Source organism: Anser cygnoides, chromosome 6, assembly GCF_040182565.1.
Source record: "Anser cygnoides isolate HZ-2024a breed goose chromosome 6, Taihu_goose_T2T_genome, whole genome shotgun sequence".
In the NCBI taxonomy this organism is placed as follows: domain Eukaryota; kingdom Metazoa; phylum Chordata; class Aves; order Anseriformes; family Anatidae; genus Anser; species Anser cygnoides.
This window is the reverse complement of record NC_089878.1, coordinates 13,662,700-13,677,028: the sequence shown is the minus strand read 5'-3', so window position 1 is coordinate 13,677,028 and position 14,329 is coordinate 13,662,700. Positions and strand designations below refer to the sequence as shown.

Below are 14,329 nucleotides of genomic sequence, written 5' to 3'. Positions count from 1 at the left end.
CTCATTTCTTACAAAAAAATGAAATTGTGAACAGCTATTTTGCCTTATCTTCTTGTCTTCAGAAGAATAGTTTTAATTACAGGCTAAAGAATAGTTTCAGTCCTGAAGCAACCATACTAGCTCATGCACAAATTAAACATTCATTACAGGTTCTTCCTCCAAAAAGAACCATCTTGGCTTACACAACTGAAACAGAAACCTGTCTAGAACTCTTAATTATAAAAGAGCTTCAAGTAGTTTTACCTTCTGAGAAGACTCAAGCTGTACTTCTAGGTCATGTGCTCTCTGACACAGCATCTCCAGGTGTACATTTTGTTCTTTAAGTTGGTTCTGAAACAAGGACATCTGCTGCTGGGCTTCTAATACCTCTTTCTTCCCAGGGCTTTTACTCTTTAGCATCTCATTAACCTGAGCACATATGTACTCGCAGTCAGAACATTTATATTATATTAAGTCCTACACTAATCTCACTGCATGCATGAAATATACCATATTCATTTGATATAGATATACTGTCTCTTTCATTCTCAGTGGATAAGAAACTTCCTAAAAAGTCAGTAGCATTTCAAACATAACTGGTGTCTAAGAACTGTAAAAATATAATGTTAAATTGCTAAATAATCAATCTCTACGAATCTCCCAAAATGAGACAGGACTTCCAACGGACTGGACATTCCGTTAAGATGACAATGAACAAAACTAACACTTTTTTCGAAACTATTTACAACTCAATACTAAAGGGTTTTTCACTTCCCAACTCCCCCAAAATGAAAATAAAATGTTTACCACCACCACTTTTAAAACACAGTCTGAAGGCAAAATAGAATGCATTTTTATTAATTTTAAGAAACGCTTTCTAAAAACTCTCCTAAAACCAATAAAATATCAATATATTCAAGACAGTACTAATCTTTTTACCTTTTACAAAAATTGATATGATTCCATGAACAATTTGCACCATATTAGTAGCCTTTACTTCGAATATGCCTGAATTGCTATTTAGAGGCATTGTTATTGTATTTCAACAGCTTACGGAGGAAATCCCAACAGTTATTTGTGGAACAGTTTTCACCGTTACTGAATATTTTGTCAATACCATTTAGAACTGTACACAGAAAGCAGTATTTTTTTGTTCTTTTCCAAAGTTAGAATTTCATTTAGCAGAGGAATTATTTTTATTGGCATATACTACAAGCCTCCTGAGAGAACAAGCATTCAGGCATTAATAGAGAGTAGCCAATGAACATCATTTAAAAAAAAGCAGATTAAAGGACGTAATATGTCCTAGCATCCAGGGTCTCAGTTCCACAATCAACTTCTTGCACAGAAGCAGGTTCCTATGTATCAAGGGGTTATATCAACAATCTTCAAATTATTTTATATCTCCCTCTTTGAAGCAATGCACATTACCTCAACATAAGTTTCTGTATTACAACTCAGCTGTTACAGTCATTTCTCTCTATACACACAGAGCTTTCTTCAACAAAGGCAAGGTAAACTGGTCACATTGTTACAGCAACTCTTGTGTAGAGATCCCAAAAGTATTATGGAAAATTCCCTATCAGGTGCTAAACTGAGGGACAAGAGTATAATGACCTCCCATATATTTCAAAGTAAGCAAGCAGAACATAAGGATTTCTCCAGGAGTTCTCTCCAGCAACTGAAAAAAAAAACAAAACTAAACCACAACTCTGCCTTGCCCTCAAATCATTTTCACTGCTGCATCACAAACTGAACTATAGAGAGGTATGTAATAAGCTTGGAGCGTTTTACGTGTTTAAATTCGAAATCTGTTCCCCCTCCCTCCGCCTGCCTTTGTAAGGAAGCTAAAATTAGAGAAGGAGCATACCTGATGTAACTGGAGTTGTAAGTCATGGATCTGATCAGCTACATGTGAAGCCTCTTCTAGTAGGTCATTTCGATCCTTCTTTGTCTGTTGAAGGCAGCTTGTTAGTTTCCTTATGACTTCATTTTGCTCTTGAACAGTTGTTTCCTAAGTGAGTCACAAGAAATACACTTTTAAAATGAAAATATTCTTAGCATATTATGAACAGAGTGAGCTTGCCTAAAGCAAAGCTGTTAGAATCCACTGTTAGATAGAACTTTTAGTAAGTTCACACCATAGGATCAGGAATATTTTTGTTAAAACATGATAACAGGAGTGACAAAAGAGAAATCTTCCACTGATCTCAAAGAGATACAGAAGCTAACTAAAACTCATTTGTGTTTTAAGCAAATGACAGGATACCATAATGAAAAAAATATTTTTACTTGGAAGTTTTGTAGCGCATATTGATGATGTAAAAGCAATTAAGTTTAAGTCTTGCACAGGCTGTAACAAATTTATCTAGTACCCCCTAAATTTTTTCCTATGTCAGCTCTTCAGCCACGTGAGAGAAAGCTAATGAGATAGGATACATTAACAACAACTTTTGGTAATCACATCAATCTTTTCAAGGTGTTTCCTCACCAACAGGAAATATCTTTGTTTCCCAATCCTAAAAAGAGGAAAAAAACACATAAAGGAGAAAATTATTCTTCGGATGCACCCGATAACTTACCTTTACACAAAAATTCTAGAGAGGGGGAATTTAAAATATATTTTTTAATATTTTTGGAGAGGGAAAGATCCATGTTAGGTTAATAAAATTTACCTTATCCTACTTAATTGCTTGTCCATACTAAAAAGTGCACCCCTAAAAAAGCACCAGAAAAAACACGCAACCAAGCATAATGATCTTGGTCATCTCAGCAGCAAAGAGGGAGGTCTGCCACCCACACCACTATTTTAAAAGGAGACTAGCTGCATCTACTAAGTGTTTTTCAGGTACATATCCACAGGAACACTGACACTTCAGTAAGCTCTGCCTTTTAAATAGTTTGAAGAATACTTTGTTTTGTTCTTGTTTTTCCACTATTTGAAAGCATGACCTTGATATATATGTTTTTAACATCAGTATTTATAAAAATATAAGCTCTATGCTTTCACATTGAGCCCCAACTCAATTAATGATTAATGCTACTTTCCTTAGTGATTCTTACAAGTGCTTTCTGTAAAGGTTCACTCCTCAATACAGGAAGACAAAAATTAATAAAGAAAAGGAAACATCCAAATAATTCTGCTCAGAAATGTTCATCTAAGCATTTCAACAAAATCTCTCAAAATAAAGCTGCATCATATCCAATTTCATCCACATTTGATACAAGTAATATGAAGGCCTGGACACTGATTACGTTAACCGATGAAGAGAAAATATAAGTGTTGATTTTGGCAACACATGCTAACAAGGTGAAGTACTTTTCAATAAAAAAATAACAGAGTTCTGTGTCCTACATATTTTTTAAATTAAAATAAAGTCATACTAACCCCATTGTCTAATTCTATGAAACATACCTGGAGCTGCATAGAGTCTCTCTGCTGGGTAAGTTGTTCTTGTAGTTCATCCATTTGTGCAGTGAGCCTTTCAACTGCTTCCTGTTTCTCCAGAAGTCTGTTCTCTAACTCAGCTATTTTAGTTTGACACATCTTAGCATCCAGCTCACTGCATTCTGCAGCAGAATTTATTGTAACTTTCTTCATAAAAGAAAAAAATGTTTTTATTCACCAAAAAAAAAAAAAACAAACATTTCTGTTTTATGACAATTCTGGCTATAAATTCAGATGCAAGCTTAAATTCTGGGCAAATTCTATTTTAAAAATAAATCAACATTTAAACTTCGTATTTAACAAAAAAAGTTTGTAAGTTCTTTAAAATAAATCCTTTGAAATAAAATTTAATTCTTTAAAATTTCAAATATTTTTTTCCATAGGTAACATTTTCACATGATAAAGGGCAGAAGAGTTGTGATACTACAGAGCCAAACTGTGGCAAAGTGCCATGTTGGCTTCTAACAGCAAAACAAGAACTGAGTAAAAAGAAGAAATTGCTACTGTTAACCCTGTGTCTTCTTAGGAGCACTATCATTACAATTCTGTTGTAAGAGACAGTACCTTGCACTTCAGACTTAGTTTTTAATGTATGAAACAATTACAGAATAAGCCTACTTTTAAATTAAAAACACCATTCAAATTCAGCCAGACAAGTCCTATGATTTCAGTACACTTTTCTTACCAACCAATTTCACAACTAGTACACGTGCATATAAATGCCAGCTTTAAACTGTAAAATGGCATTTGATATTAATGCTCAGTATCTATATATACACACAGCACTTTAGTAACCAGTTATACTCTTCCTTTAGATATATATCAGCACCTTTTATTAAGTGTACAAAAAGAATTCACACTTACTTCAGCAGCATGATCATTCACTGCATCATGGATGGACATATCAGCACTCCTCTGGTAAGCAAACAAATAAAACAAACACCAAATCACAAACATTTTAAAAGGTACATAAGGAAAAGCAGAATTATTTTGGAAACACCCTAAGCACAAGCGAGAAGGGTCCACACTGCAAGACAACACACAAATGACAGAGAGAGAGAGACTGACTTAAACATTTATCTGTACGATCATCCATGGTCAAATTAATGAAATATATGCAGAAATTTTATAATTATTATGAATGACTAAAAAAATTTAGGGCTAAGTCTCACCATTGAAATTCAATGTTTTATCTCCTGCTTTTGTGGCCCGCAAATACAGTTGATCACTCTTTTTAAATCTACCACTAAATATTAGTAAGTTAATTGACAGAATGAGTTAAGAAACATGAAATTCATTCAGTTAAAAAAGCAATACTATTTTCTGACGCACATCCTTACTGTACTATGACATCTTCGAAGACATTAAACTATCACCAAACTTACCCGTAAGACAAAATAAAATGACTTTAGCACTATTTAGAAAAGGGAGCCAATAACCCTGCTTTTATGTTGAATCAGCACCAAGTCTCCACTGACCACTGTCTACATCACCTAGAAAACAATTCCACTTACTTTATAAGCAGGGTATTATGACAGAAGCTTTTTAGTAGCAATAAGAGTTTTGTTTTTAAGTTCACATGAATTTAACAAGAGCACTGCTGCTAATGCTACAGTTAAGTGACGAAAATACTGCAAGCTTTTTTTTCTAATGCTGACAGCTTAGCATGTAGTTTCATAACAGCCTTTCTAATTCTCGTGATACATTCAAGATATCCTTGAAGCACTATGGATACTGTCACAACAGAAAGGATAATAAACAAAATGGTATTCTCCACTGTTTCAGGTCTGCATATATCCTAGTTTGATGTTACTGTTGTATGTTGTGAAAATACATCAAGCTGCTTTTTATGCAGAATGCACTGCCCCCCCCCCCCCAACTCACTTTGCTTAGAGAAAAAACTCTGCATAGAGAAAGTGCTGAAACACACTCAAACTACTTTCTAAGTAAAATACCAGACTGAGATAAATACAATTTGTGGTAGCCAGAAAGTTGAATTGTAGCTTTTGAGGCTTGTGAAAGTCATAGTCAGCCAATTCTGAAGCAAGAAATTCCTATTAAAAAAATATTGTTCAAAACTACATTTTTATTATGAGAAAGATGAAAAAGCTATGTGACTATCCACAGCTGACAAAAAAACTGCTTGTGAGCTGAAGCAAGAAAGCAACTGCTTAATTCAAACAGATGAGTAAACCTATTAGTAGACAACTGCTCATCTCAAGCTATATCACAGGCTATGTATTTCCACATTTATTAGCATGCCTACAGCACTACCTCTAGCAGGTATCCATTCAAACATCCTCAAATGCATCAGGCATAAGCAGAGTCACCTTTTAAATAAATTTGTCAGAGAATGTAATGTCTGTGCTGGCTCCGCATTATTACAGTAACTGATAAGAACATGCTGCAACAAATCTATTTTTTTCAGAATAGGGTAAGCACATCTGAGACAGCAAAGTAATACGTAACCAAGTATTATAAGGTCCTGGCACTTTCGCTCATTTACCATGAACTTCAGACTGAATTTGCCATTTCATGGAATCACAGCCACAGAATCAGAAATCTGCCCAAAGAGAAATTCAAGGCAGCAAGAGATGAAAGACCTCAATTTATCAGGCAAACAACCAACAGCTCCTTGACAATACCTGTCCGTTCCAAAAAACTGAGATGTTTGGATGAGATTCAAATAGTGAAAAAAATAAGGTGGTTTTTTTCTAGTTATTTATATCACTTTAAGAGAATTAACTATTACAAAAGGAAAAGGTTATTTTCCTTACTTCTCAATAGCAGCCAGCTGACAGTGCCAGAGAGCTAATACCCAATTAAGCAGAACAGTCATCTGGAATACTTGCTATCTGCAGGTGGAGTGAAGTGAAACAAGAAATACTAACATTTACCTCTGTTTCTGTTGTTGTCTCTAGGAGGCTGGTGTCTGCAGCCTTATTCTCTATACCGTTACCAACATCTGGAGAGTCACAGCCTTGGGCCACTAGTGCGTGCTCTTCCTGCGGAACGTCATGCGTGTGGACAGACGAGCCCTTCCTCTTCGCCGTCTTTTTCTGCGACTGCGCGATGTCGCCTTTTGTTTTTCGTTGTCTGAAGTAAGCAAACTGTGCAGAAAAGATTGGAACAGGTAGAGGGAGAGGTAAGTGAGAAAAAGGTAGCAGGACCACAAAATTAACGCACTCATGGGTGACAAAGACTATCCTAGCTTGATAAAATATATACATGTGCAGAAAACCTGCTTTACCTCCCTACTTTCTATACATTCAGAATATACTGGGTAACTGTGCAATTAATCAAGAAATCTCACACCAGTACTATAAAGACTCATTTCAACACAGGAATCAAATTTTACTCGGTGAAACTTCATGTGTCAATGACAATTCAGAATTACAGCAGGACAGGTTAGTAAAGGAACAAGTTGTTAATATGCTAGTATCATTAGGGAAAAAAAAGAACAGTCTTTCTGCAAGACAGGCAAAACCAATAACCCCCTAGAAATGCATTAAACAGATCTTTGCGAGCATAAGCATTAAGACTAAAATCAACGGAAGTCCTCATGCTCCTTCCCTGCCACCCCCTTAAGTGAATACAGCTAAACTTCCCAGCAAGAAAGCAGACTATAGTACATAAATAGAAAATTAATTAAGCCAGGTCATTTTAATTTCTTCTGTTGAAGAATCAGATGTTCTACTTTATCAGACTATCACAGCTCTGTGAAGCACCAGGGACTTGCAAAGAATGTCACTGACAGAATTTATTACCCAACTTTCCTTAGCACCTTAAACAGCTTAAAAAGGATTATCGTATTTTCAACTCCAGTATTACGTTGAGGCAGCATTTCCAAGTAGCATCTCCCTCACAGCATAAATCCAGGCATCCTTCTAGTAGGGAAAAAGCCTTCCCCAAGGTTATTGACTACACTGTTAATATATCCTTGTGATGAGATAGAACAGATAGTGAAAATGATGACAGGATGTAAGTACTCACAACTGCAAAGTTCTACTTGCAGTATCTGAGAGAACCCACTGTTTCCTAGCTTGGTTTTCCTGTAATACAGCAACATTGCAGAAAGAATCTGAGCCAAAGAAAGGGGCAAGATTTTTCTCCTTACACCCATGCCAATTTCATTACAGAAACTTCTGTCTGACAGTTTAGCTACACAGCAGATACACAGTACCTACGCTCTGCAAATATGTACTTTATGCAGATACGAAAGACACCAGTTTCTCACAAGCATTTAAGTTATGTACAAACTTTTTTTAATGATTAAATCCTGTAGACCATTAAATAAAGCTGTAATGAGACATAGTATTTGCTGAAGTCAGGTGCTAACTCTATCACTTACTGATGGTATTGTATGTGAAAAATAGCTACTGCACTAATTAAGCTGATAACACAGGAAAAGGGGACAGGACGAAACCTGCAGAATAACAGAAACTAGAGGAAGCTGCTGAAGCAGAAAAAAGGGAAAATAGGAGTAAAACGCATAGAAAATATGAGAAACAAAAGGCAGAGAGGGTTCTCATCCTAGAAAGGAGTCAATGATTTCATGAAGCAAGACCAAGAAAGATATTTGACACTAAAAAAATAAGATTTACCGTGACCGAACATCTATACAAGTACAAATTTTAAAATACACATCTCAAAAATGAAAATTTTGTCAAATTCTTATATATTAAAAGAATGAAAGCAAAATAAGCATCATACAAGAATTACCAACTACTCCAAAATTCCTGGTAACTACTGGATTTATTATCCCATGAAAGTGTCTGGAGTCAAATTGCAGATTTATGGAATCACTGGGTGAGGAAAAGCATCCTTTAGGGCATTACCAGGTTTCCAAAGCCTTTAATGAGCTACATAAATTTAAGGGTCATTACACAAACTTCAGTGTCATCAGACAATACACAATCAGGTGACACGAATTAGTACATGTGAATATGAAGAAAACAGTTAACACTGATTCTTCCTCCATTATAGTGAGATCCCGTCATGCCCCTTTTGATCGACCTGATCCTCAGTTTGCTTTCTAGCAGCACATACAGAGGTGAGACCTTTACTTTTAGCCAGGACTTAGTAAACCAACGTTGCACCAACAGCACTGCCCATTACAGTATCTAAAGCAGCTCTCAGCACAGAAGTAGCCTTTTCACAGCTACTGATAGATTCAAACTTCACCTAACTTCCCCTGGTCAGCTGCTGGTTTTAAGTCAGTTAAAAACAGCAACCACATGGCACTTCTGGACTGGTACAGCCAAATGAACATCCTGGCACTACAACAGGCCCACAAGGCTTTACTTCCCCCTTTGATGAACTGCTATGGTGACATCCCTCCAGCACAGCGTCCTAAGCTGACTAACACCAGTGGCACAGGCCAGCATACAGGAAAGCTGCAGCAAATGGAACGCAGCTCAGCTCTCCCCAGCCTACTGGGAACATGATTTACTCTTTGACTTAACTGCTTTACACATTTCAGAAGTCAGTACCAAAAGAACATCCAAAGAAAATGCAACAGAACAGAAAACCACATCAGCACCCAAACAGAAACAGATTATTCAAACATCCACCTCTTAGATACAGTAAACATAAGCAAGTACTTTTGGACAAAACCAAGAAAGACTTTCTAAGAATCTCAAACCGATGAAGCAGGAAGACTTCCTTGAAAACTTGTACTCCTTGTTGAGCTCCTACCACGTAAAATGCAGGAACAGAAGAAACATCTCACACAAGGTATGATACACACAGGTCTGTAACCAGATGTGCAGCAGGTTAACACGCATCTTGGCTAACTTGAGAAGAGTGAAAAAAAGCACATTTTTTTTGTTTGTTGGGGTGTTTTTTTGTTACATTTCCCAATCACTACCCTGACCATCAGGTATTACATTTATGAGAAATGGAAATCTGAAAAACCTGACCCAGTCAGCATTTAGTAGCTGCCAAATGTCGATTTCTAATTAATATAGAAGTTTCTGAAACAAGTTACAGTCCAGTAGCCAACCTACACAGCAACATGACCAAATACTACTGTGGGCTTAAGAACATGAAAAGGACCACTGAATAAGACCAAATGTCCATCTTATATTGGGCTAAATACTAGAAGAGAAGTTAGCTCTTCAACTTCAGGCATGTAAGTAAAGACAAAAACAGGGCAAGCACATAGCCACGCACTAGAAACTAGCTGAGCATACCAAGGAATCTATAGCTCGCAGTTGCCTTCCTATGCTGAAACATAGTATGTTTGTGTTTAATGAGCCCCAATAAATATTTCTTCTATTTGTCCAGGTGTTATGTTGCCTTTTTTTTTTTTTTTGGAAAAATCTAGTGCCCACAGTCTGCTAGGTAAATAATGGATCTCTGTGACATTTTAGTAAGCAAAGGAAGCACTACACCCATCTCTGCCTTTCTACACTTCTACAGTCTTTCCTCTTCTCTTAGTATGGGTTGCCATAAAACAGCAGCATTGATGGAGCTGCCAGGGACAAAGCTGCTAATGATTTTTGTTTTTAAATGGTAAGATACAAGATATTTAGTATCTAGTTTAACAACGACAAAAAAGATGCAGCACTGGCTCTGCAGACATAACTTGAAACTTAATGCAGGTCTCTACTTATTTTTTTTCCCAATGGCAAACAACAGCTGTACAACAGGTGGGAACTAGTAACTTGTTAAAGGCAAGTATAACACATTTTTCTGACTATAAGCAGACACCGCACTTACAGAAGAGTTACAAAAGAAACTTGCCACAGGTAATCTAACTTTTCAACCTGAGGAACTCCTATTCTCAAGGTTCTCATTTTCAGTATTAATCCAAAAACTAATCACGCAATCCTTCTCTGACAAGAGGATAGCGTCCACACGGCACGTAGGAGGGCGGCGAAGGCGAAGTAGATGCGGAGCTGCTGAGCAAGAGCGGGTGCTGTGGCAACCAGGGCAGCGCCCAGGTGCAACAGGTGAGGCAGGGACGAGCTGCGCTGCCCACCATCGAGCCGCTTCGGTGCGGCTCCAGCCGCAACCCCGCAGTAACGCCCACCAGGCCGGCCGCTGCCAACACCCCGACACACGCAGCGCCCGCGTGTTCCCCCCGCCGAGCCCAGCCGCCGGCTCCGCGGCAGGAGCGGAGCCCGCGGGCCCGGCAGGAGCACGGCGCCGGCCCCCGCGCTGCCGCCCCCCGCACCTTGGCTCTGCCGGCCTCCACCTTCCGCCGCCGCGCCGCCGCCGCCTCCTCCTCCTCCGCCGGCTGCTGCATGGTGCCGGCGGGCCGAGCCCCCTCCGCCCGCCGCTGTCACGGCGCGGCGCGCGGGCGAGTTTCCGTCATGGCCGCCCCGCGGGCTTCGCCCCGCCCGCCTCGGCTGAACGGCCCGCAGCGGCCAATCAGAGAGCAAGGGAGACGCTCTGCGCCTGCCCGCCGGCCGCTTACCGAGCGCGGCCGTTGGCCTCGCCCCGCCCGCCCCCTGCCAACTGACTCCTGGGATTGACGCCGCAGGCCGGAGCCTTCCCTCTGCTCCGCCCCCGCTCAGCGGCCGCCAATGGCAGAGCCGCCGGCCGCGGCCGGGGCCGCGCTGGATGGTCACTTTCAAACGGGCCGCCCGCCGTGGCTCCGCCCCGAGACAGCACCAGCCAACCGAACTGCTGCCCCGGGACACCGGGCCGGCCCCTCAGCGGCGGGGCGCTCAGTGCACTTCACCAGCTCCACCGTTACTAAATACCAAATACCACTACATATATACTGTATATATATGTTATACTATATATACTATACATATACACTAAATACATACCAAATATATACTATATATATACTAAACATACTATATATACACACACTATATATAGTATATATACTATATATATACCACTACATATATACACTATATATATACTATATATATACACCACTATATATATATATATACACTAAATACTAAATACCACAGAATACCAATATACTAAAGTATGTGGAACCTGATTGTGACACAAATATTACAGAATAAGGGGTGGAGGTTGTACTGGGTCTGGCTGGGATGGAGTTAACTTTCCCTGCAGCAGCCCATACAGTGCTGTGCTCTGCACTTGTAGCTAGAACAGCCCTGGTATCACACCAGTGTTGTGTCTGCTGCTGAGCGGTGCTGGCACAGCATCAGGACTCCCTCCAACCTCCAAGGGCCAGCAGGCTGGGGATGGGCAAGAGCTGGGGAGGGGACGTCACCAGGGCAGCTGACCTAAACCAACCGAAGGGATATTCCATAACATATGATGTCAGACTCAGCAATAAAAGCAGGGGAGGGCTCTTGTTGGGAAGACCTCTGTCTTCTCAAACAACCGCTAGACATATTGAGGCCCAATATCTGTGTGGCCAAACATCACTTGTTGATTGGAAGTAGATAATATTTTTTTTCTCTGTCTGTGATTCCACGTGGCCTTTGCCCTTTTTTCCCCCCCCTTTTCCCTTTAATTAAATTATCCTTATCTTAACCCATGAGCCTTTTTTTTCTTTCCAGCATACTTTCTTCTTTCCCTCTTCTTCTGAGGAGGGGGAGTGAAAGAGCATTTGTGGTGGAGTTCAGCTGCCCAGCGAGGTAAAACCACGACACTGTCCTTAGTCCTTTCCATACATTTTGTCCCTAGGTTGGGCTCATCTCTGTGTGCGCTCTTGCCCTAAATTTGGCCATTGCAATGGCCAGGTACATGAACCAGAAGTAGATACCATGGCATGGACTGCATCTATGCCATTTGTTTTTCCCGTGCTATGTCAACCTTGATCCAAAAAGTATGTGCAAAGGAAGACAGACATGTCAGCATCCTTGGAATAAATATTTTGTACCACTCTCTTGGTCTGCCACATTATTTCTATGTAAATATTTCAGCATAAACAACAAAAAGACTGGAGTCAACCATACAGGGTCTTCGGGCCACACAGTGAGAGCAGCCAAGCTCCTGAGACTGCTCTTGGTTCCTTCCTGCCCTGTCAGCCTCTTTTTTCTTTTTTCTCCTCTCCTCTCCTCTCCTCTCCTCTCCTCTCCTCTCCTCTCCTCTCCTCTCCTCTCCTCTCCTCTCCTCTCCTCTCCTCTCCTCTCCTCTCCTCTCCTCTCCTCTCCTCTCCTCTCCTCTCCTCTCCTCTCCTCTCCTCTCCTCTCCTCTCCTCTCCTCTCCTCTCCTCTCCTCTCCTCTCCTCTCCTCTCCTCTCCTCTCCTCTCCTCTCCTCTCCTCTCCTCTCCTCTCCTCTCCTCTCCTCTCCTCTCCTTTTTTTCTCCAAGGAGCACTACCAGGTGCTGTGACCTAGTAACCTTAGCTCCTTCCCAGTCAATGCTAAGAGAAGGGATAAAGTCTGCTATGAAATTTGTCAGTGCAAAGGTTTGTGTAGTTGACACCATCTGAGAAGCAAAAGGAAACAGGCAAGCTGAGAACAGAGAAGCTTCTTAAATGAAAAAAGGATAATATGTCATGGCATTCGTCCTGGCAATTTATTTCAGTTTATTGGTATTTATTTGTTTATTCTGATAACCAACTCATGCATTATATATTTTTTACACCCCCATCCTTTAAAATGTCAGTATTTCTAGTGCCAGTCTAATTAAATTGACAAAAACAGAAGTATTTGAGAAAGGCCTGTCTTGGTCAGGGCATCAGCTATCTGGCAACCTGCCATCACTGCAACACAGTTTGGGTGATGCCAAGTTGCCTCGTCAGCACAGAACTCAGGTTCTGCAATGTTGCTCAGCTTTGCCACATGCGTCTTCCCATCACACCTGTTTCTGCTGGGACCAGTACTACCTGACATAACCATAAAAGCCGCAGAGATTGTTCACACTTTGACTCGGTTAGACATAGCACTCATAACGCTGTGCAAAGATCAGGCTGATAATTAAACCTCACCGAGAACTTTGGGGACTGGTGTAACATATCTGCAAATAAATGAGCAGCATTTGCAGATGCTAGTGATTTGTCATTGTCTTATAGGAAGAGTTAACTGTAAGCATAATCTGTTTCAAACTGGGATCACTGTTTTCAGAAATAATAGTAAAACACAAAACTGCACATTATTACGTGACGATGGCATTAAAAAACTCTAATTGCAAATGATGTTTTCTTCATATATCAGCTTCAAATGTAGACAGTAAATTTTTATAATATTTACAAGCACCAGGTAGCCTCCTGGCCTACAGAAAATGGTCTCTAACAGGTAAGCAATTGCACCATTAGTTTGTGTATATAAGACATCATCACATTGTAGCACATTGCAACCATGTACATGGCTTATCATTTCTCTGAGAGATACAGTAAGCCTTCAGTTCTTCTGCTTCTGATGCTAGCAAGTACGCTGGTACCCATGAAATGGGGAAGACAGGAACTAAGTGAAATGTCTTCCAGATATATTCCTATCTTTCAGTTCCGGCTCCAAAGTGCAGCTTGAGAGCTCTTGGTTGTTAATTTGCAGCATTACAATTGGCAGAAGCAAAGAATTGATTGGAAGGAAATTGCATATACCTCTCCACTGGTGTATTTCTTTGTCTCTGTGTGTTTTTCATCCTTTCAATACTCTTTTCTTTATTTTTACCTCTCTTTTAATAAATGAAAACCCTCTTCTAAGAAATGATAAAGAATCCTTTCTATGGAACCTGAGCACAAGAGTTTATTGTCTCCTGATATTTCCATGTGTGTCTGGTTGGTTCCTTTTCTAGTGTGTTTCAGAAGTCATAGTAATTAAAATCAAGGGCATAAAGTATCAAAATCAATAAAAGACATCATAGAAAAGCAGTACAGGTTTGGACCTCATCATCTAAGCAATTCTCGTATCTAAAGAGGGATCTAATCTGCCTATGATGTTCATCACAGCTGTTTTTGTAAATTGTTTATAAACATCTTCTATGAAAGCTTTTTCTTACATTGCTGCTCCAT

General features: G+C 39.8%; 1 protein-coding gene across 11 annotated transcripts in view; it reads right to left on the bottom strand.

Moving 5' to 3' along the window:
• Nucleotides 1-10,860, bottom strand: part of PCNT (pericentrin) — a 100,231-nt gene extending 89,371 nt beyond the window's left edge. For 4 of the 11 annotated variants that reach the window (XM_066999026.1, XM_066999027.1, XM_066999025.1 and 1 more), the window contains exons 1-6: nt 10,608-10,846; nt 6,325-6,537; nt 4,292-4,342; nt 3,395-3,574; nt 1,850-1,993; nt 244-408 (exon numbers count right to left, since the gene is read on the bottom strand). In XM_066999026.1, coding sequence (XP_066855127.1) covers nt 244-408; nt 1,850-1,993; nt 3,395-3,574; nt 4,292-4,342; nt 6,325-6,537; nt 10,608-10,679 — 825 coding nt within the window. In that variant the 5' untranslated portion in view covers nt 10,680-10,846. Of the gene's footprint in view, nt 1-243; nt 409-1,849; nt 1,994-3,394; nt 3,575-4,291; nt 4,343-6,324; nt 6,538-10,607 lie in introns of all 11 variants that reach the window. The other 7 variants (XM_048047156.2, XM_048047157.2, XM_066999029.1 and 4 more) reach the window with 5 other exon arrangements.
• Between the last annotated feature and the right edge of the window lie 3,469 nt (nt 10,861-14,329).